The sequence below is a fragment of the Haliotis asinina genome, chromosome 11 (genome assembly GCF_037392515.1).
Source record: "Haliotis asinina isolate JCU_RB_2024 chromosome 11, JCU_Hal_asi_v2, whole genome shotgun sequence".
NCBI lineage: Eukaryota > Metazoa > Mollusca > Gastropoda > Lepetellida > Haliotidae > Haliotis > Haliotis asinina.
In genome coordinates this window covers 39,250,520-39,275,072 of record NC_090290.1, presented here as the reverse complement: position 1 = coordinate 39,275,072, position 24,553 = coordinate 39,250,520, and the positions used below count along the sequence as shown (strand labels likewise).

At 38.9% G+C, this 24,553-nt stretch overlaps 1 protein-coding gene across 1 annotated transcript; it reads left to right on the top strand.

Moving 5' to 3' along the window:
- The first annotated feature begins 11 nt into the window (after positions 1-11).
- On the top strand, positions 12-23,049 carry LOC137256073 (F-box/LRR-repeat protein 18-like). The gene is made up of 10 exons (XM_067793765.1): positions 12-182; positions 3,984-4,884; positions 6,440-6,590; positions 8,620-8,768; positions 11,965-12,143; positions 14,370-14,458; positions 15,638-15,791; positions 16,891-17,029; positions 18,117-18,199; positions 19,901-23,049. Exons 1-10 carry the CDS (start codon positions 34-36, stop codon positions 20,055-20,057), a joined length of 2,151 nt encoding a protein of 716 aa, XP_067649866.1. The 5' UTR covers positions 12-33; the 3' UTR covers positions 20,058-23,049.
- The last annotated feature ends 1,504 nt before the right edge of the window (positions 23,050-24,553 follow it).

The window sequence follows — 24,553 nt, the reverse complement described above, 5'->3', positions numbered from 1 at the left end:
TCTCCAAACAGAGAAAATCGATATTTTTCAATCATGGCCGCGCCCATGGAAAGTCAACTTGACAGACTTTCCGAAGATATTATCGTCCACATTTTACGCTATTTACCTTCCATCGACTTATGCAATACCAGCAAGGTTGACAGAAAGTTTAACAGACTCTGCCATGATCGATGTTTGGTCAGGTAATTCCCACGATAACTTGCAACCTCCGCCAGACAAAATAATTCTTTGTTCATATGCTAATGGATTTAAAGTCCACTAGTTTACTGTTTGGGAAATCAGAACCGGGATTGGCCCATAACCTAAAACTATGTGTCGTATCTCTTTACTAGAACGGAAACTCTTAGTTACGTAATTCCTTGCTACCTCAATACTGATTTAACGTTTCTAAATAAATAAAGTGTCATAATGGTGATTTGTCCGGTAAGAGTTCCTCCGGCTAGACTGCTCACTTGATAGGAACAGATTCTAGCGCTATTGATAGGAGTGGTACACGATGTACGTTATATGGTCAGGACCTGGGCAGTCTGTACCCCTGGTGATTTGAACCAGTGTTTTGACTGACAAACTCCACCCACTCGTACCTAAACGACGGGATTGTCAGACCTTTCTTATGGATGCAGCGTTACCTGAGAGTGTTTGTGGAGCTTTTTTTACATAGACAGTTCTTTGCAAAACGACACAATTCTCCTGCTTTACCTAAAGAAGAATCGAGACCATTATTGTTCACCATTGGCGGATCCACGGGTCTGTACCCCCTGCTTTCAAAATTCCTTGATCCGCTCATGTTCACAGTGTGTTTAATCACATTAAACAATTTGGAAAAAAAAAAAAAATGTTATTTCATTTATTTTGACATTTAACGAAGAAGTGAATCTGTTGTCACCGAGTTCATACCTAGTACAAAAAAATAAATGTTTTCTTGCTGTGAACCAGGATTCGATCCTCTGTTGCAGAATTATGACTTGAAAATGTCAGTGTATGTGATGCAGAGTTACTTTTTCAAACTGTCAAGATGAAAGATAAACCAAGTAAACAAGAACAATAAGTTGTTGCATTGTATTGTATTAGTTTAGATATTATTGTCAGAATACATAACAGTATATGGTAAAGTGAAAAGAACAGTGATGAAAATTATAGAAATGAGAAATTTTGTGAGTATGTATTTCGTATGTGCAATCATGTGATGATTTTATATGCAACCATAAGCAAGCATGGCGGTGAACGTGACTCTTTCAGAATTGCCAGTTCAAGAGGAGGGTGAAAATAGGGATAGGGTACGGATCTGTGCCGAATGTAAATCACATCTATCAGTTCTCAATATAACTTTGGATTTTGGGAGCAGGTATGTAGTTTATAGACACACTTTCAGTCACTGTCAGGGAAATATCACTTAAAGTTGTCGGTTTCAACTCGAGAATTGTCGGTCAGCGAACTGCAGTTCCCGAGATTTAGATTCACGTAACTGGGCCTAACTGTTTTCGGATGTGGCTCTACATTCGCCGATTTTTCCATCGATTTCTATCGCACCGGTGGTCCCGAGGTAGCGTGTCCGCTATTTAGCCTAATTAGCACCCGTTTGGAATCCCACGACCCCTGCTGAATGCGTTCGAGCCCTGCCAGCACTGCGAAAAAATCGGAAAAAGTGAGCCCAGTAAAGTGCATTACTCCCCCTCTGGCTAGAGTGCAGTTTACCGGGCGCACTACCTGGGGACTGTTGAGCGATTGCTAATGAGCGCGCTGCTGTATCCTTAGCCCTTGGGAACCCCACTTCTAGATCCTTAGCCCTTGGGCACCCCCTTCTAGATCCATAGGTTTAGTGAACAGAGGTTAGGGTTGGCTTACCTTTGGTGTGAGTATATCCATCCGAAAACAATCGGAAAAATTGCACCCAGTAAAGTGCACCACTCCCGTTCCTCCAGTTTCCCATTTCAAATAATACTCATAAATTAATATATACTAGAATTATTAACAAAACACACTGTTAAAACACACTGATCGCAAGAGGACTTACCAATATAACAAAAAGTCTCCAAATTAAGTACAATATGTAGAGTTGAAGCACTTAGTGTTACCTCTGTTAATCTCTGGAAGAAAGAATATTGGGGATCGGAGGGAACTCTTTCCATTTGTTCAGTCAGTTTGCCATTTTGGAGGACAGTGTGTTGGTTAAGTGTAGTAGTGTCTTGTCTCTCATTACTGTAATGATACACGTAACGCTTTCAGAGTAATGATACAAATTACTGAATGATAAAATCTATATGCATATTAGTTCCCATATACAGTTCATTTGGTCCTAATAGTTACGTTGAGACTGAAATATAAAATGTATTTTGATACGTGAAAGACCAAAACGGCAAATAATAGAATATCGCAGAATGTGACCGCGGTATCGCATTCTTACTAAATTGAAAAAATACTAAATACAAAAATACACACAGTATGACACCTCAGCACCTCTTAATACAAAGAAACATGAGCATATTAGTAAAAAAAGAAAACTATTCTAAACTGGTGCTTGCGTAAAATTACACATCCGCCTATAAACAACTGCTGGAAACTTACAACATGGTTGGGCTTATGTAGTGACATAGCTTGTAGAGATGAACCATCAGTGAGCAGAGCTTATATGCACTAGCTTAGTTAGACTGTCTAGTTGCAATGCGGGCGTCATAGGGCATTGTTATGAGAATGTGCTTTGAAAAAAAAAATCACCTATAATTACATGAAAGACTATTATGACATGTTTTAAAAGTGTGTGATGTTGTATTCTGATGGTAGGCCTCCTCTGAAAATGCCACTCAAAGACAGTTTTTCTCATTGTTCAAATTTAGAGGTGGGGTGCTTTGGGTGGTTTGGGTGGGTTGATATAAGCAGAAGTCTAATCGAAGATATATACACATAATTGTACTTCTGGATAAACTTTTGTATCTTATGGACATGTAACATATGTTATATTAGGGATTACATTTTCTTAGTTAAGGACAAATTCTAGTTATTGTTTTAGTTTAGTCCTATCCGGGATCTGAACCCGCAACCTCAGTCAGGCACCTAATTGCCAGAACACAAAGTCAGCCGCCTAACACGCTCAGCAAACGTGACTTCCACAAAATGAAAGTTGGACAGCTGGTAGTCCAGACTGCAAGCTTTGTGTACCCCTCTGCAGACATACCAGAAACTAATGCTTGAATCTATACTTCTGAGTTAGAATGTGGTGATTTAGAATATTGTGCTGTGATTATGTTTCTCAGTTTGTCATCAACACTTCTCATGGTTTTCCGCCAAGGGGTAATGAACTGTGACCAGAAGCTTTCCTCCAATGTTAAGTTTGCATACCATGCTATAACTGGAATACTGTTCAAAGTGGCACTGCATGAGGGAAAATACTAGCGAGGAATCAAAGACACAATAAGTACATCACATTACTCAGAGTTGCTCTCATTAAATTGATATGGGATTTGTGAAAGTGTTTAGGGAGAAGTGTGGTGTTTTCTGTGTAAGGTTGTCATGGAATTTTCTGTTCAAAACAAACTTTTCACATTGATTCTTACCATTTTAGATTGTGTAAGAGTAAGACCTTGTGGCAAATGAGAGTTGGGATTGTAGGTCAAGCTGACCCAACTGATGATTGGTGTTCATTATGTCAGTGTCTGGATTGTGTCACCCAGACCCAATTATTTACAGACTGCCATCATATGTGGGAAATATTGCTATGTGCATTGGTACACAAAAAAATTAATATTCATTGCGGTGTATATTGTAATAAACTAGTGCACAATGGCTACGAGAAAACTTACGAGATCTTAGGCTCACGAGAGTTTTGTGAAACGGGGCCCTGGACCAGTGTTGAGTTACTTTGGTGAAGGATTATGTACTAAGATCATCCGTTAGCTGAAATATTGTTGACAGTGGAGTTACAGACTGGATAAACAAAACTAGTATATGTTTTCATCATGTTTACATGTTTTATGTGTTTGATTCAGACAAACATCCTTTCAAAGCTGTTACCGATTGACTGATGACCTCCTTGTCAACTACCTGCGAACTGCATCCCTGCATATAGAGACTCTCAACCTCAACTACTGCTACTGGATCACAGGGCGTGTTCTGGAGTCAGGAGTAGGTTGTTGTAAGAATGTCCGCAACCTTCAGCTGATACAATGCAACATGACGGTGAAGAGACTGTGTCGCATCATGGAAGGTGTCAAGAAACTGAAGACACTGGCATTCACACTACAGGACATTCGGGACTTTCATACAGAACTCGGGACAAGTCCGGATGCCCAGCTGACTGTTGCTGGATTGCGAGTTATCTGTTTGCACTTCAGACACCAGTTAGAGTTTTCTCACAACATCTCAATGCATTTCTTGTCACAACCGTCTTTCTTCGAATACTGTCGGGATCTGGAGGAGCTCCATGTGCTGGGATCTCCAAGCAGTTCCCGTGGGATGCCCAGATACCTGCTCCAGCCTCAGATTCACAATAAGGAAAATTTGAAGAATCTACGAGTTTTGTGTCTTAACGATGCCATCGATCCTGCCGCAAGAATGTTCTTCTTTGGAACTTTATTTGAAGTGTGTAAGCTGAGTTTGTCATTTGAAACCCTTCTTCAGCCAACGTCCAACCTGCAGCAGCTGCAAGATAAATCACACTTTGTCAAGTGTCTCCAGAAGATAGACACTTTAAAATACCTTGACCTTTCAAGGGCTGTGTTTGACCTGCCCAACACCGTCTTTCAGCTTGACCGTGCCAAGAATTTACAGTATTTAAATCTGGCAGACAACAGTAAAATCCAGAGCCCCAGTCTGAAGGTGATCGCAGAGAGTTGCCCACATCTAGTCAGCATCAACCTACAGAACTGCCATAATATACTTCAAGTAAAGGTTGGACACATTTTTCTTAATCCTTTTGTTTATGGGGTACTGTTATGTGTCACTCTTTACCTATGTATACATCTGTCCTGACTTGTACTTTTTTGTCTTTTTGCCAACCCGAAAATAGAGAATTTACAGTCCATGTTATCCCCTTAAAATAACACTGTTATCATGCATGGTGCAGTGAAAGTTCGGAACATTATGGAATACTTGTGATCTAAAGTTCTCATGCTTGAAGACTGACCCCACGCATTCCACTGCGTCCTGTAAATGTCTTGCTGTTAACAAGGGTAAAGGCACCAGTGTTACATTTGATTAGGAGAATGGTACCAGATCATTTAACTGAAAACAAGGAAAACTTTAATTAGTAGTAAATACTAAAAACATACCAAATATACTGAGGGAAACAAATATACGAACACGAGAAAGTACAATTGTTCCTTGATTCTTTTCCAGAATTCTTCACAAGCTTGGAATAGCACTAGGGGTAAAAATCTTAGAATAAATAAAGGAAGACTGTGATGAGGTGGTGTTCCCTTGTTTGTTTTCCTCAGTATATATGAAATACTCAGAGCTCCAGATAAGCTTTAGCTCTTATGGGTACTGTACTCACTGTATTCTTTTGGAGTGGGTATCATGAATGTTGAGTGGGTATTTCATTTTCCGTTACCCACTGTTTTCAAATGTGTGGGTATTTCAGTGATTTTGATCACTTAGGTATATGTTGTTGAGTAAGTTTACTAAGCAGGTATGTATTGCCTTATGTCATGCCTAATAAAAACCAACTTAAATATAATGGATATGATTTCATAGAAAATCACTGAACCTGTGTTGACAGAACAACACTAGTCCTATACTAACAGTACAACTTGATTGCAATCAATTTCTTTTTCATTATGCATGCAATTTTTATAAATATATTGAATATGCTTACGTTTTAACATTTTGCCTATCTAACATTTTAAGTGCGTAATATGTAGGTATCAGTTGTGTTTCAATACATTACAGAAGTTTTCTATGCATATTTTACCCAGATACACAGCTTGTCTGGGCCTCTGAATACTAATATACTACAGAATACTGAAAATGGTAATAGTACTATCAAATGTGTCATTTTCAGCTAAGTATCAACAAACTGATATAGATGTGCATAAACAATCCATCTCATGTACATGCTACCTTCTCAACAGATGAAATCCTCAATATGGCAATATTTTTAGTCTTGTATTTGAACTGGTTTGTGGTTAATACTTGATACAAGTCCTAGCGTTCATTTTTTTTAAAATTACGGTCTCTTTTATCTACCAAAAGTCATTTAACCCCTAAATCTTGAGAAATGTTTTCATTACAGCATATTAATTTTTACATTTAACCACAGTATACGTACTGAACAACAAAAGAAATTCAAGTTTCAAAAAAATGAAATCTCGTGAAAGTGTTCAAGTTTATGTCTTCTGTTTAATTAAAAACATAACAAAAAGCCAGAGTTGCATTTCTTTTGCTGTTCGCTGTATTAACATCTGATGCATATTTACCGTGTCTTTACTCTCTTCATTGTGTACAGAGAGACAATCAAATGGAGGCAGATGTCTGTGGTCTGCAGATGCTCCTGGTCACATGTTGCAAGCTCCGCCACATCAACCTGTCTGGGATACATGTCCATGATAAGGACAACCCACAGGCATGTCTGTGGCAGATGCTGTCCTTAAACACAGGTAGGATTATGTCCCTTGTGCCAAATAAAAAAATGCTGAGATGCATAAATATGTTTCTGTTTTTACAGAATGAATCACTGAAACACGTCCGTCTGTTCCAAAAAAAACCCACTGATGTTTGAAAGCTTATTGTATTCATACCATACCAAAAGTAGGGTCGGCACCAGAATTCAAACGTTGGTCGGGTAAATGGAACCACAACATTTTTGTTTAGGCCTTGTCTCATACAGTTATAGTGAAACAGTTTAATGTGTGAGTTTGTTTATATGCTACAGCTGGCAATGTTGCCACAATATGGCTGAATAGTGTAACTGAGTGCTGATGCAGCATTGCATCCTGAGGCCCCCGAGACAATACACTGACTAACAACATATTGCAATACATACGATGCTCTATCATCCCATTTGCAATGGTTAGAATCAGAGATGCTTGCTACAAATTTAGCATCAGACTACACCAATCATGTGAGTGCATTAGAAAGCCTACAAAATTTGAAGAAAATTCTTTAGAATTTGGATATTAGACACAAACATATATTTTTGTGTATTAAATACATTTTCTGACCTCACTTACCTTCCATTCATCAAATTTAATGACTTATTTGAACTGGAATCATTGCAAGTAACAAAAGTTATTTTAGTGAAATTGTCTATCAGAAAGCTGAAGCTGATTTCAATACCTTTGGGATAAGTATTTTGTGGACAACTAATTCAATGGTTAAACTAATAATTTGGATCCTTGAAACTACTATTTGCAACACTTTGGGACTGGCATCTCTGTAGAACTGGTTTTCAGCAGCTCTTAAAAGAGGCAATACCCTCTCTGACTTGGGGGATGCATGTCGTCATGTCCAGATTCTCAAAGATTGATGCTCACAATATCAATCACTTGATTATGGTAACAGTGATTGCAAGCTATGAGGGATTGTTACAGAAACTGTTCCAGCAAACTAGCTTATATTGTTTCTCCAGCATTGTCCAGTGAAGAAGATGGAATACCACTTTCATGAAGTAAAAGTACTTCATCGCAAAAGAAATCTTTTTGCTTTTACTCTACATTATCCTGCATTTATGTAGGTAATAATATCCTATAGAACTAAGGGACTTGAAGCACTAAAGCGTTACTGTATATCCCTTTATGTCAGCTGTTATATTGATACCCCTGTGTGTTATGTTCATTGTTGAAATATTGTGTCGACTGATAAATCTAAGGACATTTTTGTAGAAATGCTGTATACTGGAGTTCCTTGTATTACTGGGCACTGAACAGACTTGTTTCCCTTGCTTGCTAAAAACTTTGATGATATGTATGCTTGCTAGAAACTTGTGACTGTTGTTTCAGTTCTCTATTTTTCCTGATTATTATGATTGTGATTATTTGGCAGCATGGGCAACATACCCTTCAGTATCTATCTATCTATCTATCTATCTATCTATCTATCTATCTATCTATCTATCTATCTATCTATCTATCTATCTATCTACTTGCATGGCTTCAGGTTTGTCTTGGGTGGTGGGGTAACCTAGTGGTTAATGCGTTGGCTTGTCACACCAAAGGCCTGGGTTCTATTCCCCACATGGGTACAAATATGAAGTCCATTTCTGGTGTCCCCCACTGAGATATTGTTTGAATATTGCTAAAAGAAAACTCACTCACTCACTCACTCACTCACTCACTCACTCACTCACTCACTCACTCACTCACTCACTCACTCACTCACTCACTCACTCACTCACTCACTCACTCACTCACTCACTCACTCACTCAGGTTTGTCTCATGTATCTGTAACTGAAGTACTTGGCAAAATTTGGCATGAAACTTGATTGCCACATGAGTCAAACAGTGGTTTAATCTTATCCAGTCTTGCTTCACTGAATTCAACTCTGTGTGATTTCCTTTTCTTTTTTCTAAGTGGTGGGTATATTTTATCATTGTTAATGTTTTTTTCTATTTTTTGTTATCACAATTATACATTTTTATAATTTTTTTTATTTGCTGAATTCATGTGCTCATTTTCCATTGTTTCAGAGTGGAAAAGCATGAGTCTCTCACTCTGTTGCTTGACCCACACCCTGGACACAGACCAAGAGGAAAAGCCCGTCAATAAACGCTTGCTTGACCAGTACACAGTTAGTTTTGCCAAGAAGAGGAGGATCGGTCTGCAGTCTGTAATGCAGGTGAGCTAGCAAGTTGTTTTGTTGCCTGTTCTGGGCCTTCTTTCATCATGTTCATGGCATGATTCTAGCACTGAAAGTACAGTGGAATCTGTCTATTATGGACTTGTCTGGGACCAAATCATCTGTCCGGATTGTAAAGCAGGCCAGATTAGACAACTTTTGTCCGTTGATATGTTCCCTGCCTTGATCAGTTACCTCCCTTTGTTAAGGACATCCAACAAACATTCATAACTACTCGTGTCATTCCGGCACATCGGATGGCGTCTCGTACCCCTCTTGTGGCCATGTTTAAAAACTGGGTCCTGTCTATGCCTAAACGGGCTTGGAGATAAAAACAGTCTAGTACCATGATCAAGGAATGATATCTCTGAATTTCCAAACATGGCCTTAAGAATATACTACATCCCGAGCGCAAAACAGCAACACAGCCTTTCCCTATGCAAATATGTTTCACTGTTGAAAGTTCTTCATCGTTTAGCTCTAAGTTTATGTTTAAATTGTGCTTGGTATAGTTTAGTGAAGTTCAAAGTTCAACGGTTCCCCCATTTCCATGTTTAGAAATGTGTTTTACCAAGTGCTATTTGATTGGTTTGCCACGATTCTTGGCAATAATGGTATACGAGAGGGGTACGAGTCTTCTTGCAGGTCACCGAAAGAGAAAAGTAGTTACAAATGAGCCAACAACTTGAATTGTTTTTATTTGTGGTTTTGTTTATACTCTATGTATTATTCATACTTCCATTAGAAAATGTCATGAATTTCTTCTGTCTCTGTAAATTTCCATGTAATACAATGCTGTCATTCATTATCCATTGTGAAGAGAAGTAACAGAGATGTTTATTCAATGGTTTGTTATTTTTATTCAGCTACATTCAGATTACAAAACATTGTTCTCATAGCAACTTGATTGTGGGAACTGTTATCTTAGTTCTTTTTGATTTAGTTAGCTGTGACCGTATTACAAAACATTGTTTTCATAACAAGCTGATCGTTGGAACTGGTAATTTAGTCAGTAATTCGTAATTGAGAGAGTTTGGATTATAAAGCATGCTTTGAACAAAATTAAGAACAATTATCCCAGAACTCAGAGTAGTCTGAATTATGGAGAAAACCGGATGACACAGAGTCCAGATTTGGCAGATTCCACTGTGTATGTTAGAGTAAAACAGTTATGATCGTTGTAGTACTGAGAACATTTGTTGCTTGTTTGCCTTGAACCAATTAAGTGCATTCGATGTACCATACTTCATGTACATGATTTATCTAGTGTATATTAGTGTACTTCTATTTGTTGTTTGTTCCATTGTTTTGCAACGCGAGAAGATTTGGGTTTGATTTATTGTATTTGTCAACCCAATCAGCTTATAAGACTGGTTGATGACACTTACTAATTTGGTTGACACGTCATTGTATGCCAACTTGAGATAGATGATTCTGCTGTTGATCACTTAATTGTCTGGTCCAGACTTGATTATTTTCAAGCTGTCATCATGTAGCTGGAATATTGCATTTTATCCAGGTATTGTGAAAAGTCCTTCAAGCTTGTGAAGGTGCATTCTCTTCCCACAGAGGTTACTTCTCATATCTTCCTACGAACATCCGTTCTAATACGGCCGTATTTCGCGGTTCTCATAAAATCCCCTAGCGGCAAAAAATGGCAGCAGATTTATCTCCCTTTTATTCTGTCCAATCAGAATACATGTTACATCGACTTAGATTCAACTTGACAAATGCAAGCAATGTGGAGGAATAAAAATGACATGACAGAGTTCTGTCTAGAAGAAACATTTGAGTATCGCACTCGGGAACAGGTGCTAGTTTTCACGATTCATCCGGAAATTACCGAGATCTTGTGAACGATCACTTTTGAAACAAGGTTGCTGATTGCTCAACTAAATGTGCTTGCCTCCAATCACGAGTCTTGATTACTCGCACCATGAAAGGGTTGTATTAGAACAGAGGTTAGGTAGGAAGATGTGACAAGTAACCACTGTGGGAAGAGAATGGTGAAGGCAAGAACTGGTAATTTTAAGGACAGGAAATCTGTAAGTGTCTCACCAGTTTGTGCCGAGGTCAAGACTAATGTGAAGTATATTTATGAAAATACATTTTGTGTGTATGAAGACTGACTGCAAGACAGACATTAATACAATGCACACCAGGATATTGAACAGGGGTTCAAAATCCCATCATCCAACGCCCAGGACAAGTCAGTTTTCATTTCGGGTGATCAAATAATGGTATCTTACTTGTCCATGGGGTACCAGATAATTTCTGCTTACAGATTCAAACTGCAAATAAACTTGGTTTTCATTTCATATCTGCTCAAAGTGTAGCTATTAAGTTTAACAATAATAATAAAGTAGAGTTATCTTTTCTTTGCTTTTTCTCACTTCTCAATAAATAGTCCACTCAACGTTAATATCAAGTACCGTGTTGATTTTCTCTTACATAATTAAAACATCATGATTACGTCATTAAAATCAGGGCAAGTGGAAAATTCGTCGGGGCAAGTTGCTTTCGTCAAGTCCCTTGCCCTGTGACTTGCCTGATCATTGGCTGCACTGCTTCAAATAGTGCAATTTGGTGGATAATGGTAGCTGAAGCATTCGCTTGTCACACCAAGGGCCTGGGTTTGATTCTGCACATGAGTTCAATGAGGGAGGCCCATTTCTGGTGTTCCATGTGATATTGCTGATATTGTTAAAGTGACGTTAACCTAAACTCACTTGGCACAGCTAGTGTTCTCATTCAAAATTTTTATCATTGTGGGTGGAGTCTGTCCAGGATTTGAACCCAGAGCCGCAGAATGAGGCACCAAATGTCCAGCAGATGTCCAGCCCGCACATGTCCAGAAACATTGAAGTTCAAAACCTGGCTCTGTTGATCATACACAATGATAATAAAGTAGAGTTATCCTTCTTGGCTATTTATCACTTTTTGATAAATAGTCCGCTAAACATTAACATCAAATACCATGTTTATTTGTTCTTTCATAATCAATCATCATGTTTATATCATAAAATCAGGGCAAATGGAAAATTAATCACGACTGTTGCAAGTAGCTTTTAAAAAACTTTTTGAACCCTGTTGAAGATTACACCATTATAATTATGGTGAATCAGTTTTAGGCAAAAGAAAACTTATTAAAAAATAATTCAAAATGTGTTGTGTCAAGCTGAAGGGTTTTTTGTAGGAGCCTTCCACTTCATCATACCCAACACCTGCAGAGCTTCAAGTGCCATCTAGTGGTCTCTCCCGCCTGGTCTCTCAGTGTCCACATATTGAGGAAATGGAAGTGATTGGTGCTGGATTTCGGTCAGCTTTCAACAAATACTTCGGAGTTCTGCCAGGAACTTTCAGCTACAGAGCATGGTAAGATAGTGACTGAACGGGGATGAAACTCAGGATAGATTTGGTCTTCAGCCAGTGCTCCGTTGTTCAAAACAACTTTATCTCATAAGATCAGCCTTATCTCTAAGATTGCATCCTTAGGCCTTAGCTAAGGTTAACCCTAAGCTAAGGCTGAGAACTAAGGTTGGTCCAATGCAACCTTTGCGTCTCTAAGGTTGGGAAGGGAATATGGCAGCTGCTTTTATTATATACAACAAGATTGAGAGAAGTTTGAGGAAGCAGAAGGTGTACAGAGACAGAAAAAATCAAGTGGACACACTGAATTCCCGTGGTAACTAGGGATGCTTTCATTACTCCTGTTTTGAAGAGTTCAGTCTTAGTTAAGGTTACGGCTAAGGTTGGAGTCCGAGTTAAGGTTGCCCCAGGGTTGTTTTGAGCAACATGCATATCTTTTTCTTAAGGTGATCGTAACTCTAACCTTAGTGCCTAAGGTTGATCTTAGCTAAGGTTGTTTTGAACAACGAAATGCAGGACTAGTCTGAGTGCATTGCTACTAACACTGGTGCAACCCAATATTGGTCAGCCTAGTTATTAGACTAACTTGCACCAGGTGCAAGTCAGTTTTTGAGAAATAAATCTGCAATAAATGTAACATTATAAGTAGAAGTATGTCAGCTCAGTTTTTTTCTTTGAATAGCTGTGGCACTGAAATGTTGCTATTTATTAGATATTGTTACACGTTATTGATAATTTACGTTATTGATATGGAAGTATGTTGTTGAGATACTTGTGAATTAAAACAAACGAATAATAGACAAAACGAATCCCAAATCTAAACAAAATAATGATTTTCCCCTCAAATATGCTTCAAGGGAAACTTGGTTTTGAACCATGAAACCCTGGAACTTGTACAATATGAGGTTGTTTTATCAGTTGAATTGGTTTGCTATGGCTGACGTGATTGATACAGGTCTTTGGATTGTCTGGTCCAAAGTTGAAGTGGAATAGACTGCTGTCAGACAAGACTGCAACGATTTGGTTTGATTCATCCAAAATCGAATTTGATACAATAGTTTTGATTTTCGATAACCATTATCACTGTTTCGTTTTGATATTTAAATGCATCATATTTGTAGACGTCGCCAAGGTGATGATAGATTTCATGCTAAATATGCTGACTCTGAGCGTTAAATTAAATCTCATGTTTTCACTTCTAACTATGAAGGTCCAGGGTAGCATATTGATCTTCATTAACCCAGGTTTGTTGTAAGAGGTTAACGGGACCGGGTGGTCAGTCTTGCTGACTTGGTTGACTCGTCATCTGTTCCCAGTTGCACAGATCGATGCTCATGCTGTTGATCACTGGATCATCTTGTCCAGACTTGGTTATTTACATACCACTACCCTATAGCTGGAATATTGCTGAGTATGGCGTAAAACTCAGTCACTCACTTGAACTGAAAATGATCAAATCTGTCCAGTGTCGAAAATCTAATCTAATCAAGATGTGGATGAATCATTGCAGCTCTACTGTCAGATAGATAGTATATCGCGGAGGCTGGCATTATAAGTTGTTCACTGGTCATGAGGAGAGCATGGGTTGATATGCGCTAGATGTTTGTTTACCTTCCCTGAGCCTCAGAGAACAACGTATTTATCTTAACGAACACCTAAATGGTAATTTTGAACTGTTTGAAGCATGGGTATCTGATCGTACACTTCAGCCAATCTGTGTGAATTAAACAATTTGATCCTCACATCTTGCTGATTTCCTGCAGGTAATGTCTTATTAAAGTCGCCACAATGTAAATCCCCTTCTGAATATTCACATGGACTACATTTGAATGTTTTGTCAAAATCTATTTCTTGCAAATCTTGTCATATCAGTTGCTAGAGTTTGCAGAAAAAACATGAAAAACAAATTTAGAGTTATCTCCCTTCCATTGATTTACATTCCCATAATATCTGTAATTTCCGTACATCACACATGATTCAATGTTCTACAAAATAAAGAAATATTACCACAAAGTACTACCATGAAGTACCAAATGAGTTGCCATTGACAGCTGGGTACATTGCAGTGTACCTCGCTTGTAAATGGGTACATTGTAATGTACCTCGCTTGCAAGTGGGTACATTGAAAATTATAGAAGAGCATTGCCAATCAGAAAGTGACATTTATGTGTCAGGTAAGATTATAAACAATATACGAACAAAGCGTTTGAACCTTGCTTTCTTCATGACCAGTATGATGGCAGCAAAGGTGAAGGACTGCGACCTGCTGTGTATTGGGAAGTGGACAAATCTGAAGTACCTGCAGCTGACGGGGATACCAGGTGAGATGATTGTATTATAGAGTCCCCCACAGGCTTTGTAACATAATTCTTACCATTTGACCCTCAACAAGAGATGGAGCTGTTCTGTGATCCTTTATTTTCCTGAGATGTAAAGTTACTATACTAAGTAGGACCATATGTAACTGATAGTTTGACAATGGCATTACATGTATATGACTGACATGCTTTTATCCTTGAGAGTCTTCTTAGTGCAAGTTAACTCGGTGATAAATCTACAAATTCAGCTGTCTTACTCTTAGTTCCAGGACCCACTGAGCTGAATATCTCAGTCCATTCTGAAATAAATGAGTCCCTGAGAATATTTATGAGTCCCTGATGAAAATTAGGGCCGCAAATATTATTCAGACTGGTTTATTGTTACTGTATTAGGTTACACAGACGTGGACCCGCGAAGGTCCCAGGGTAGAATAGGCCGTCAGTAACCTATGCCTTCCATAAAAGGCGACTATGCTTGTCATAAGAGGTGACTGGCGATAGGGTGGTCAGGCTTGCTGTCTTGTTTGACACATGTCATCTGTTCCCAGTTGTGCAGATCGATGCTCATGTTGTTGGTCACCGGATTGTCTGTTCCAGACTCGATTATTTACAGACCATATAGCTGGAATATTGCTGAGTGCAGCGCAAAACTAAACTTACTCACAACACAAGTGAGCCTTATTGGTCTGGGAAATTTCACAGGACGGTGCTGGTCGTAACTAAATTGTAACAAATGGAGACTTTTCCATTTTGACTTGTAGTTTGTCCTTTATCTCATCAGACTTATATGTTAATAGTTCACTGGCAGTGGTTGGAGAATCATAGTTGATTCTACCTCCCTTGAAAATTTCAATGTCTTTGGTTTCAAATTCAGGCAAAAAGTCAACAAAATGGTTAAACTTTGTCAGTTGGATGTTTTCACAAAGTAACCAATGAACAAATTTCATCAGTGTAACTGCTCCTTTTTCTTGTGTACAAATGGATGCACACTTTGAAAAATTATGAGTCCTGCCAGAATTCATTGCGTCAGAGATGCATGGAGTAGATTGATACCTGTTACCTTTGTAAGTGTCCTTATGGTAATTTGAATTTTTTATGAATACGAAATCTGTATGACACATGCAAATGAATCAAGGCAGTGAGCTAGTGCACTGTTTCACCTGTTATCTATCTGTGTTACAGGTATTCACCAGGGTCAGTGTCTGGTTGCTATAGCAAAGGGTTGCATCCACCTTGAGAGGCTGTACATAGCTCACTTGGGCATGTCGGGTCACTGTCAGTACATCCGCTCACTCTGTGAAGCCTTCAACCACTTCCAGAAACTCAGGGACCTGAGGTGTGTAGACCATGTTGGAGACTGTTACCATGGTTACCAGTTTGTGCCTGTGATTGGCAGGACTGGACCGAAATTAGACAGATGATGGCCAAGAACATGTTGACAACAGCACACAAATCAACTCTGGGGGTAGCCTAGTGGTTAAAGTGTTCGCTTGTCATGCTGAAACAGAGATGCCAACCCCAAAGATTTTATCGCAGTCACTATGAATTTTAGCCTCTATGACTGCACTAGAAATCCTATTAAGTTAGAAGAAAATTCATCAAAATTCGCATATATAGACAAAAACATATATTTCCTGGATTAAATACATTTTCACCTAAAAAAGACAAGAAATGTAAAGCTGATAATTTGGAAATCTGCTTTTAGAGGTATGTGAAATTAACGCTTCACTCTTGGTTAGTGTCGTATTATCTTTCTCAGAATCCATCATGATTTTACGTGTTTTGTTGACTACCAGCTGATCTGTGGAACTACTATTTGTGACACTTTGGGGTTGGTATTTCTGCTGAAGACTCTGCATGGGTACCGTATGAGAAGTCCATTTCTGGTATCCCCAGCCATGACACATCATTCGCTTGCTCACCCACCCACCCACCAGTTTAGAAAGCTGTGTTCTTGAATAGTGCTAATAGTCTACTATCATACTCCAGGGCCCTTATTCTCAAAACGTTCGTTGCCCTAAGAATTCTTAACTTTGATCGCAGCCAATGTATAAAGAATGGGCTTAGGAAGTCCACAAAATTTTCTTACATACATCTCTAAATTTTGACCCTATGTCGGGCAGGTGAATTTGAGGATCTGGCAAGTCTGTGTTGAAAATAACCAGTCCTGGGCGGTCAGGCATTCAGGTGTTTCAAGCGTTGCATACAAATCATGTGAAATGCTAACAGTTAGCATGAACATAATGATTCTATACACATTGATACTCATATTACTTCTCGAAGTACAGAAGTTATGATCTGTATTGAAGGAGATCAGTTTGTGATGTGTGTGTATTTCTGAATTTCATGAAATCTCTCTCTCTGGATTTATGGGGTGGCCATGTTGCTTCCATTGGTGCTTGCTGTGTTAAACTCTACCTCTCTGTTTTTTGTAGACTTGAGCAGCCATACCTAAAGCTGGATAGCGTCTTCTTCTCATCCTGCTCCAACTGCTCCACGTTTGAGAGACTTTGTATTCTGTCCAAAAATGCTACCTTCATAGATGCTGCTGCAGTCAACAAATTTGTTGACAAGGTAGGACATATCTTCCATCATTGTCTTACCCCCGTGTAAAATACTTTAATTTCATTGGTCAGTCGGACTCAGTGACGCTTTAACAAGTTTCGGTGACAACTGAAAAACATATTATCTGCTGCCGCAGTAACCGCCAAACTCTCTGTTGAAAAGCTGTATCGCTAACAATCATATGACGTCATACTATGACACATGCTGTGATTGGCTTTGACTAGCTCTGTGAAAACCATTAGATCAGCTGTTTTTGAGTTCTATGTGTACACATTTATTTTTACTAAATTCCGCTGCTTATTTTAATTATTTGACACACTGAATCATTAAATGGAATATACTGAGGAAATCAAACAAGGGAGTACATTATAGTAGAAGTTCTCTGTGTACACACTTATTTTCCTGAATTCCACTGCTTTTTTGCACGATTTTGTACAATGACTCATTAGACATAGTATAATTATAAGAATTATGATTTTGTGGTATTTGATATTTTGTCTGTTTGTTACTTTTGCTGAAAGGGTATCATGTCATATTTGACTACTTTCTAAAAGGGGCTTTGATGGAGCATTACAGCCCTAATAAATACAAACTTTGGACTGTAACTGCTGTGTTTCCGATAGCAATTAATGAATGGTAGAAACAAAAAAACTGTCGATGCATCAATAAAATGTGCGTCTATCGATACTTTAGTACTTGTCTTCTGTTGATAAATGCCTAGCACAAAAGTACTGGAAGTACCAGATTTGTTCACGTTGATTTAGAGTTATCTGCCCCTGTTACCTTTAGCACACTTCATGTGGGTTTCAAGTACACTGTATCTTGTCAGTTATTAAAAGAGAATGAAACTACTTGCTTTTATTTTACGTAAACCATACACTCAATTGGAAAATGACATCAAATGAGACAATTCAAGGAGAAGAATATCTATTGCAATAGTTGGTAGAAACAGGGTATCACTTTCACAATTATATTCTGCAATGGATTGTCCATAGTCGTTTTCCCCTCTGTAGTCAGCCACAGTATTTGTGCTAGAGGTTCACTGACTGTATGGCATGTAGAGTAAACTGACACTGTACTATGAACTATGTTGCAGCTGCAGTCCCTGGTGTCGTTACAGCTATTTACATGTGCAACTCTCACCAGCTGTAAACACCTGCAGACTTCATTGATGCGCAGGTATGTTACCATGGTTACAAGTGTCGCCAATCAAATGGCTGGAAATGGCAGAATATATTGAATGTTCTTCTGAAAGTTGAATAAGGGTGCCAATTGGTTTTTGAAAGAAACAGGACATTCAGTCCTGTTAAGTTTCAGATGTTTGTCTGACCCACTGAAAATTCATGGGATCCAGAGAATTAAAATAATAAACACACGTTTCAGATTTAACATTTCATGTAAATGGCATTGAAATTATTAAAATACATAAAATTTATAAACTGCAAACAAGCGTGACATGTCAGAATAACAACTTCAGTCAAAGTCACTGTGAAATAAACAGTGGAACACTTGGTCTGGCAGTTTGTAAACTTACATCTGACTGTTGGCGAATCTGTGGGTTTTCTCCTAAGGTCTGATGCTATTTGTGAACTTTGGTGTTCATGGTTCTTACAAAAGTGGTAAACATCAAAGACCGGCATCACTTTAGGAGTCATCTTGTTTCATCCATTGTCATGACATGAACACTGTTCAAACTAGCATTAAACCCAAACCCAGCACTCAGTATGGAGAGCCACAATCAATTGTGAATGCACTGGTCAGTAACAACACAAGCACATGTAAACTAACCCATTTTTTTAACGTTTGGATAGATTATATTATCTGAATAATAAAATAAAAAAAAAAATAACCCAAAACACCAAAAAAAAGCCCCAAAAAAACTTTCCTGTGAAAAGAACACAACTTCTGGTTTGTGGGGACCCGTGAAGGTCTGGGGTAGAATAGGCATTCAAAAACCCATGCTTGCCACCAAAGGCGATTATTCTTGTTGTAAGAGGCGACCAGTGGGGTCGGGTGGTCAGGCTAGCCAGTTGCGCAGATTGATGCTCATGCTGTTGATCACAGGATCGTCTGGGCCAGACTCTAATTTGGGACTATTGCTAAATGTGACATGAACCTAAAGCACTCGATTTTGCCCTTGTGTAGTGATGAATGCTATGAGGACCTGCCTACTCCAGTCATCTTTTTGTTATGTGACAGTGGTCTATAAATAATCGTGTATGAACTGGACTATCCAGTGATACACAATTGAGGCCTGTTAAGGTCCGGGGTAGAATAGGTTTTCAGCCACCCATGCTTGCCATAAAAGATCACCATGCTTGTAAGAGTCGACTGACGGGATCGGGTGGTCAGATTTGCTGACTTGGTTGACACATGTCATCGGTTCCCAATTGTGCAGATTGATGCTCATGTTTTTGATTACTGGACTGTTTTGTCCAGATTTGATTATTTACAGACCGTCAGCGTATAGCTGGAATATTGCTGAGTGTGGCATAAAACTCAACTCACTCACTCACTACACAATTGAGATGAAGACTAATTCTATGACAGATCTTCATGGTCGCCCTAGTTCACAATGCTGAGTTCTGTGTCTTAGATAACTCTGAGGTCAACTGCAGTCAACTGGCATTTGCAGATCCAGGAATTTTCCGGGGATGGTGTTGGTGGTTTTGGGATGGTTTGAAACCCCTGAACCAAGATTTCACCACCCCCTCCCCACCACCTCCTGATGTGCTAATGGTATTGGTATGTTCTCCTTAGTGGTAGCAATTTTTTATTTTTTTTTTTGTTTTCAAAGGATGAACTTTGGGAGCATTTTCAATGCTTTAGCTTGTGTTTTTTTTAATCCAAATAACTCCTTTACATGGGTCCCTTTTGCAGATTTGAAAAGTCCAGACCAGCTTTATCAGTGTGCATACACCCCTTGGTTCATGATGAACTGTCCGAGCTGACTACCCATATCCCTGTGAAACATCTGGAAGAGCTCACTGTGCTAGGATCAGGGGTGTGTCTTAAACCTCCACGGTGGCCATGGTAACAGGCAAAGGATGAAGACCTTAACAGCCATGACCAATGAGATTGCAGACTGTGATATGCTCATGTATTCCACGGACTCTATTTTTGCAATGTCTGTCTTCTAGTGCTTCCTTTTGAGTGAAGAGCTGAATTGTAACCATGCTAGTATAACAATCAAAATGTGGCCTGTGAACTTGGGGATTGCTCATTTGTGAGATAGGGGGGAAGGGAAGGTAGAAAATTCAACATCACACGGAAATAAATACTGATGCAAATGTCAAGGTGTCAGTTTTGGTAAAATTTCTATTTTAGAATTTCCTCTGGTGCATAGGGGTCAGTTTATAATTTATGCCTGGGGGGTTAGACAGTGATTTTAATGGAGAAGCATGTACAACCCCCTACCCTAGTATCTATGTGCAAAGTAATTGACCCCCTGCGTGTCATGTGCAAAACCAATGACATTTGTACATGTGTACAAAATCGATGCCCCGACCACCTCCTCTTTGGGTGACCCACTTTAAAGTCCTCATCATCAACCCCAGCCATTAATTATGAACAGCCCCTTACAAACAAATTTTAACATGGCAACATATGAGATGACAACAACTTGCTTTCTAGGTTAAATTTAATTATTTATTTTATCAGTTTTTCAAAACAGTGGTAACATGTCAGGTTTTCTTCTTCCTGTCAACAAGATCTAAAACTTTTTTTGGTTCATTCATTTTTATTATTTCAGTGTTAGGTAAGTTTTGTAAACCAAATATTTAAATATTTACTTGTGAAAGTTCTGATCCTAATATATTATCAGTTCAAAATACAAGGTGTTCATTTGTCTAAAAGGTCACATGACCCTCAGTGGATAAAGTTTGTTTTAATGATCAGTATATGCACATCATAGATTAAGTTGTTGGGTAGGCTAGTTGTTCAAGTGTTTGTTTATCCTGTCATAGATCAAGGTTTGATTCCAGTCATTCCAGTCACAGAGGTTACATGTCATATCTTCCTACAAACTTCTGTTCTAGTACGGCCATATTTCCTGGTTCTTGTGAAGTACGTAGCGGCAAAAAATCGAAACACGAATTATGTCCCTTCTTTCTGTCCAATCAGAACGAGTGTTACGTTGGCTTGGATACAACCTGACTCTAATGCAGGCAAATGCGGGCCACAAATATCCCTCCTTTGCTGGGGACTTGTGTTGATGTGAGACACAAGACATTTAATGGCTAGCTTGTCTGTTGTCATGAAGGTGATGGAGACGCCATTGATCCATCCCCCATTACATCACTGAGTTTTGTCTAAAAGAGACGTTTGTTCATCACGCAGGGGAAGAGGTTTTAGTTTTTCCAAAGCATATAGAAATTACAGAAGGCTTGCAAATGATCACTTTTGAAACAATGACGCTAATTGCACAACTAAATCTGATTGCAACCAGTCATGAATCTTGAACACTCGCACCATGAAAGCGACGTATTGGAACATAGGTCTGTATGAAGGCAAGAAGAGAATAGGGTTTATGCAACGGGGGATAGAGTCAACCAACAAAAGACATCACTACCTTGTCAGGTTGCTCACAGCATTATGGCCACGGGGACAAGGCTGCAGCCTGAGATTAGGTCTGTAGTTCAAGTCCCACAAGAAGTAAGAGATTAAGACATGAAGGAAGAGGCTTCTGATGGTGGGGATTGTGATTATGAAAGACGTCACATAGTGGTGGTCTGATTAATTGAAACACATGTAATTGATGATTGGTCATAGTGACTAACAGATCAAACAATTAATCATGTTTTCTCAAAATCGAGCACTAACCATTTTGGAACACTTGTCTGCATTAACAATATTTTCACAAGATTGGTTTTGCACATGTCATTAAGGTTACAGTGTACAAGCTCATTTGAGGGCATGACTGAATTTTTTCTTAAAGACTTCCAGGAATTTATGTTCTTAACATTCTAGTTATTCTTTAAAGATTTGAAATTTGCAAATGCTTTTGTGCAATTTGCAATAAAACCTCAAAGAACTACCTGGGGTTATTTTGTTTAGTTTCTTTTTAATTTTGTGCATTAATAAACATAACAGAAAAGGTTCATAAAGAATGCTGACCAACTTTTGTTTTTGATGATCAATGGGATGTAATGAAGCAATCATCAATTATGAGATTTTTACAAATTTCCAACACTAGTACATACCATGGAATAGACTCATCCAAAGCTGACTGTATTATCAGCCAGTTGACTGGAAACCCCTGTCTACCTATGTAGACAAAATGTGTGACCTCACTCTGAATCTGACCTGTGAAGGTCACGGGTAGAATATGCCTTCAGCAACCCATGCTTGCCATAAAAGGCGATTATGCTTGTTGTATGAGGTGACTAATGGGATCAGGTGGTCAGACACATGTCATCGGTTCCCAATTGTGCAGATCGATACTCATGTTGTTGATCACTGGATTGTTTGGTCCAGACTTGATTATTTACAGACCGCCGCCATATAGCTGGAATATTGCTGAGTGTGGCGTAAAACTAAACTAACTCACTCACTCAGAATCCACTGTGAAGAATCACAGTGAGAACAGGCTCAGTGAGGCAGTGAGTGTGTATAAATTTTCAAAGCTTTTAGCAATATTCCAGCAAAATCAGCTCCATGGGCACCAGAAATGGTCTTCACACAATGTACCCATGTGGGAATCAAACCCAGTACTTTGGCATGGTGAGCTAACACTTTAACCACTAGGCTACTCCACCACTGTAGGTCCAAAACCTTGGTGACATGTCATCCTGTCTTAATGGCATTGATCATTACTGACAATATTAGTCATCAGATTGTCTTATCCTAAATAAGCAGTTTACATGCTGCCATCACATAGTTCGAAAATTGTTAAGTGTGGCATTGAACTACTAGCAAAAATCAGAAAGTCTGTAGTTTCAAATTGTATGAGGTAATTTTATGGCTGCTATGTATGAATTGACATTTATTGACTAATATACTGAACAATAAGGACAATAAATATGTTATTTTGTGGATCTTGCATTTTTCTTTTCTGGAATAAATAACCAATCATTATACTGTTATTATACTAACATTTATACAGCATTGATATCCACCTGTATGTCAAACTCAACTCCCTGAGGAACATACAACAACGACAACCACTATGCACACCAAGTTAAGGTGACTTTACATGCTTACAAGGTTCCCATTCACCACTGGTTGGACTGGGACACATAGTCACAGTACCTTGTCCAAGTTTACTCCATGATGCTGTGCCCACAACTTGGTGTTTTGCACAAATTCATGTGGTCACTATCTGGTACTGTACCGGATTCATGGGTTCTTTTAAGCGCTCAGGGTTGTGTACTGTACACTAGTGGTAGTGACAACACTGAAGGAGCCTGGATCAGCTCTACTCTTCCGGGTGTTTAATTGGTTTTAAACAATCCAGCTAACGGGGTTGGGGGGTTAGGTTGTACACGCGTCAGCAACCAAAGATGGCCCTAAGAGACAACTAAAGTACAGTGCCGTACAAGGACGTGACAGTATTTAGGTGTGATGTGGAATATGTTCAGGAGCGGATGCAGCTTTTTGAGAAAGTGGGTACACATTCACATTCATTTTCACCGGTTTACAATGATCAGCTGATAAACATTTTGCAAAAAATATCGGGGCTGTGAACCCATGCACCCTACCCCTGAATCAGATTGGCGGACTGGTGCCCAGTTGCGGCATGGTATCTCGGTGAGCTAGCACTATAAAACCAACGAAAGTCTGGGCTAGTACAAGCAGTCACGCATACACACGCATGCAAGTCATTATATACACATGCACACAAGTTAAGAGCCATTATTTTCATAGTGTCCTGATTTCACCACTGAAGATTAGAAATACAAACTATAAATGTTTATGACTGAATTAGCCTTCCATAGATTCTTGAACCTAAGATTGTCAAGTTATGACAAGGAAAACGTTCTGCACGTGCAACTCCATTTCCCTTCCATCTGAATCTTAAAAAATCTAGTTTCACACACGTGGTTTCCCCGGTCTGTTGTGACATTCTCCTTTCACTTTAGAGTTTGAAAATCAGTCATGGTGAGGAGAGATGGTAGGTGATAATCATGAAAAATGCTGGTATGTCATGCGGGGACATGACATGACATGACAGCGCCATCACCCGTTTAGTTGCCAAACAACCAAACCAATGATGTCAGTGACAGGCATAGATCTCGTTATGTTAGTTACCATTGTGTATCCATAGTAACAGATCAGCAAAAACAGTGGGTGGCGCTTAACGTTTGTGCATGTGTATATGTGCGAAATATCCTAAAGTTAAGAACGACCTGAAACCGCATTCGCCTCACCTCAGGAGTCACACCACTCCATAAACAATAATTAGATGTTACTTTATCATGCTTTTGTAGACAATTACAACGGTAGTAATTAATCATATTACTAAAGCATATTACTAACGCTTAGTTCGTGTTGTTGGTCAAGATACAAACCAAACCAACAATCATGCATTCTCTC

Excerpts from the sequence above, each read along its gene's own strand:
- LOC137256073 (XM_067793765.1), top strand. The coding sequence starts at position 34 with ATGGCCGCGCCCATGGAAAGTCAACTTGACAGACTTTCCGAAGATATT. Across the intron at positions 4,885-6,439 it reads ATAATATACTTCAAGTAAAG|AGAGACAATCAAATGGAGGC; the intron begins GTTGGACACATT and ends CATTGTGTACAG. Across the intron at positions 6,591-8,619 it reads GATGCTGTCCTTAAACACAG|AGTGGAAAAGCATGAGTCTC; the intron begins GTAGGATTATGT and ends CCATTGTTTCAG.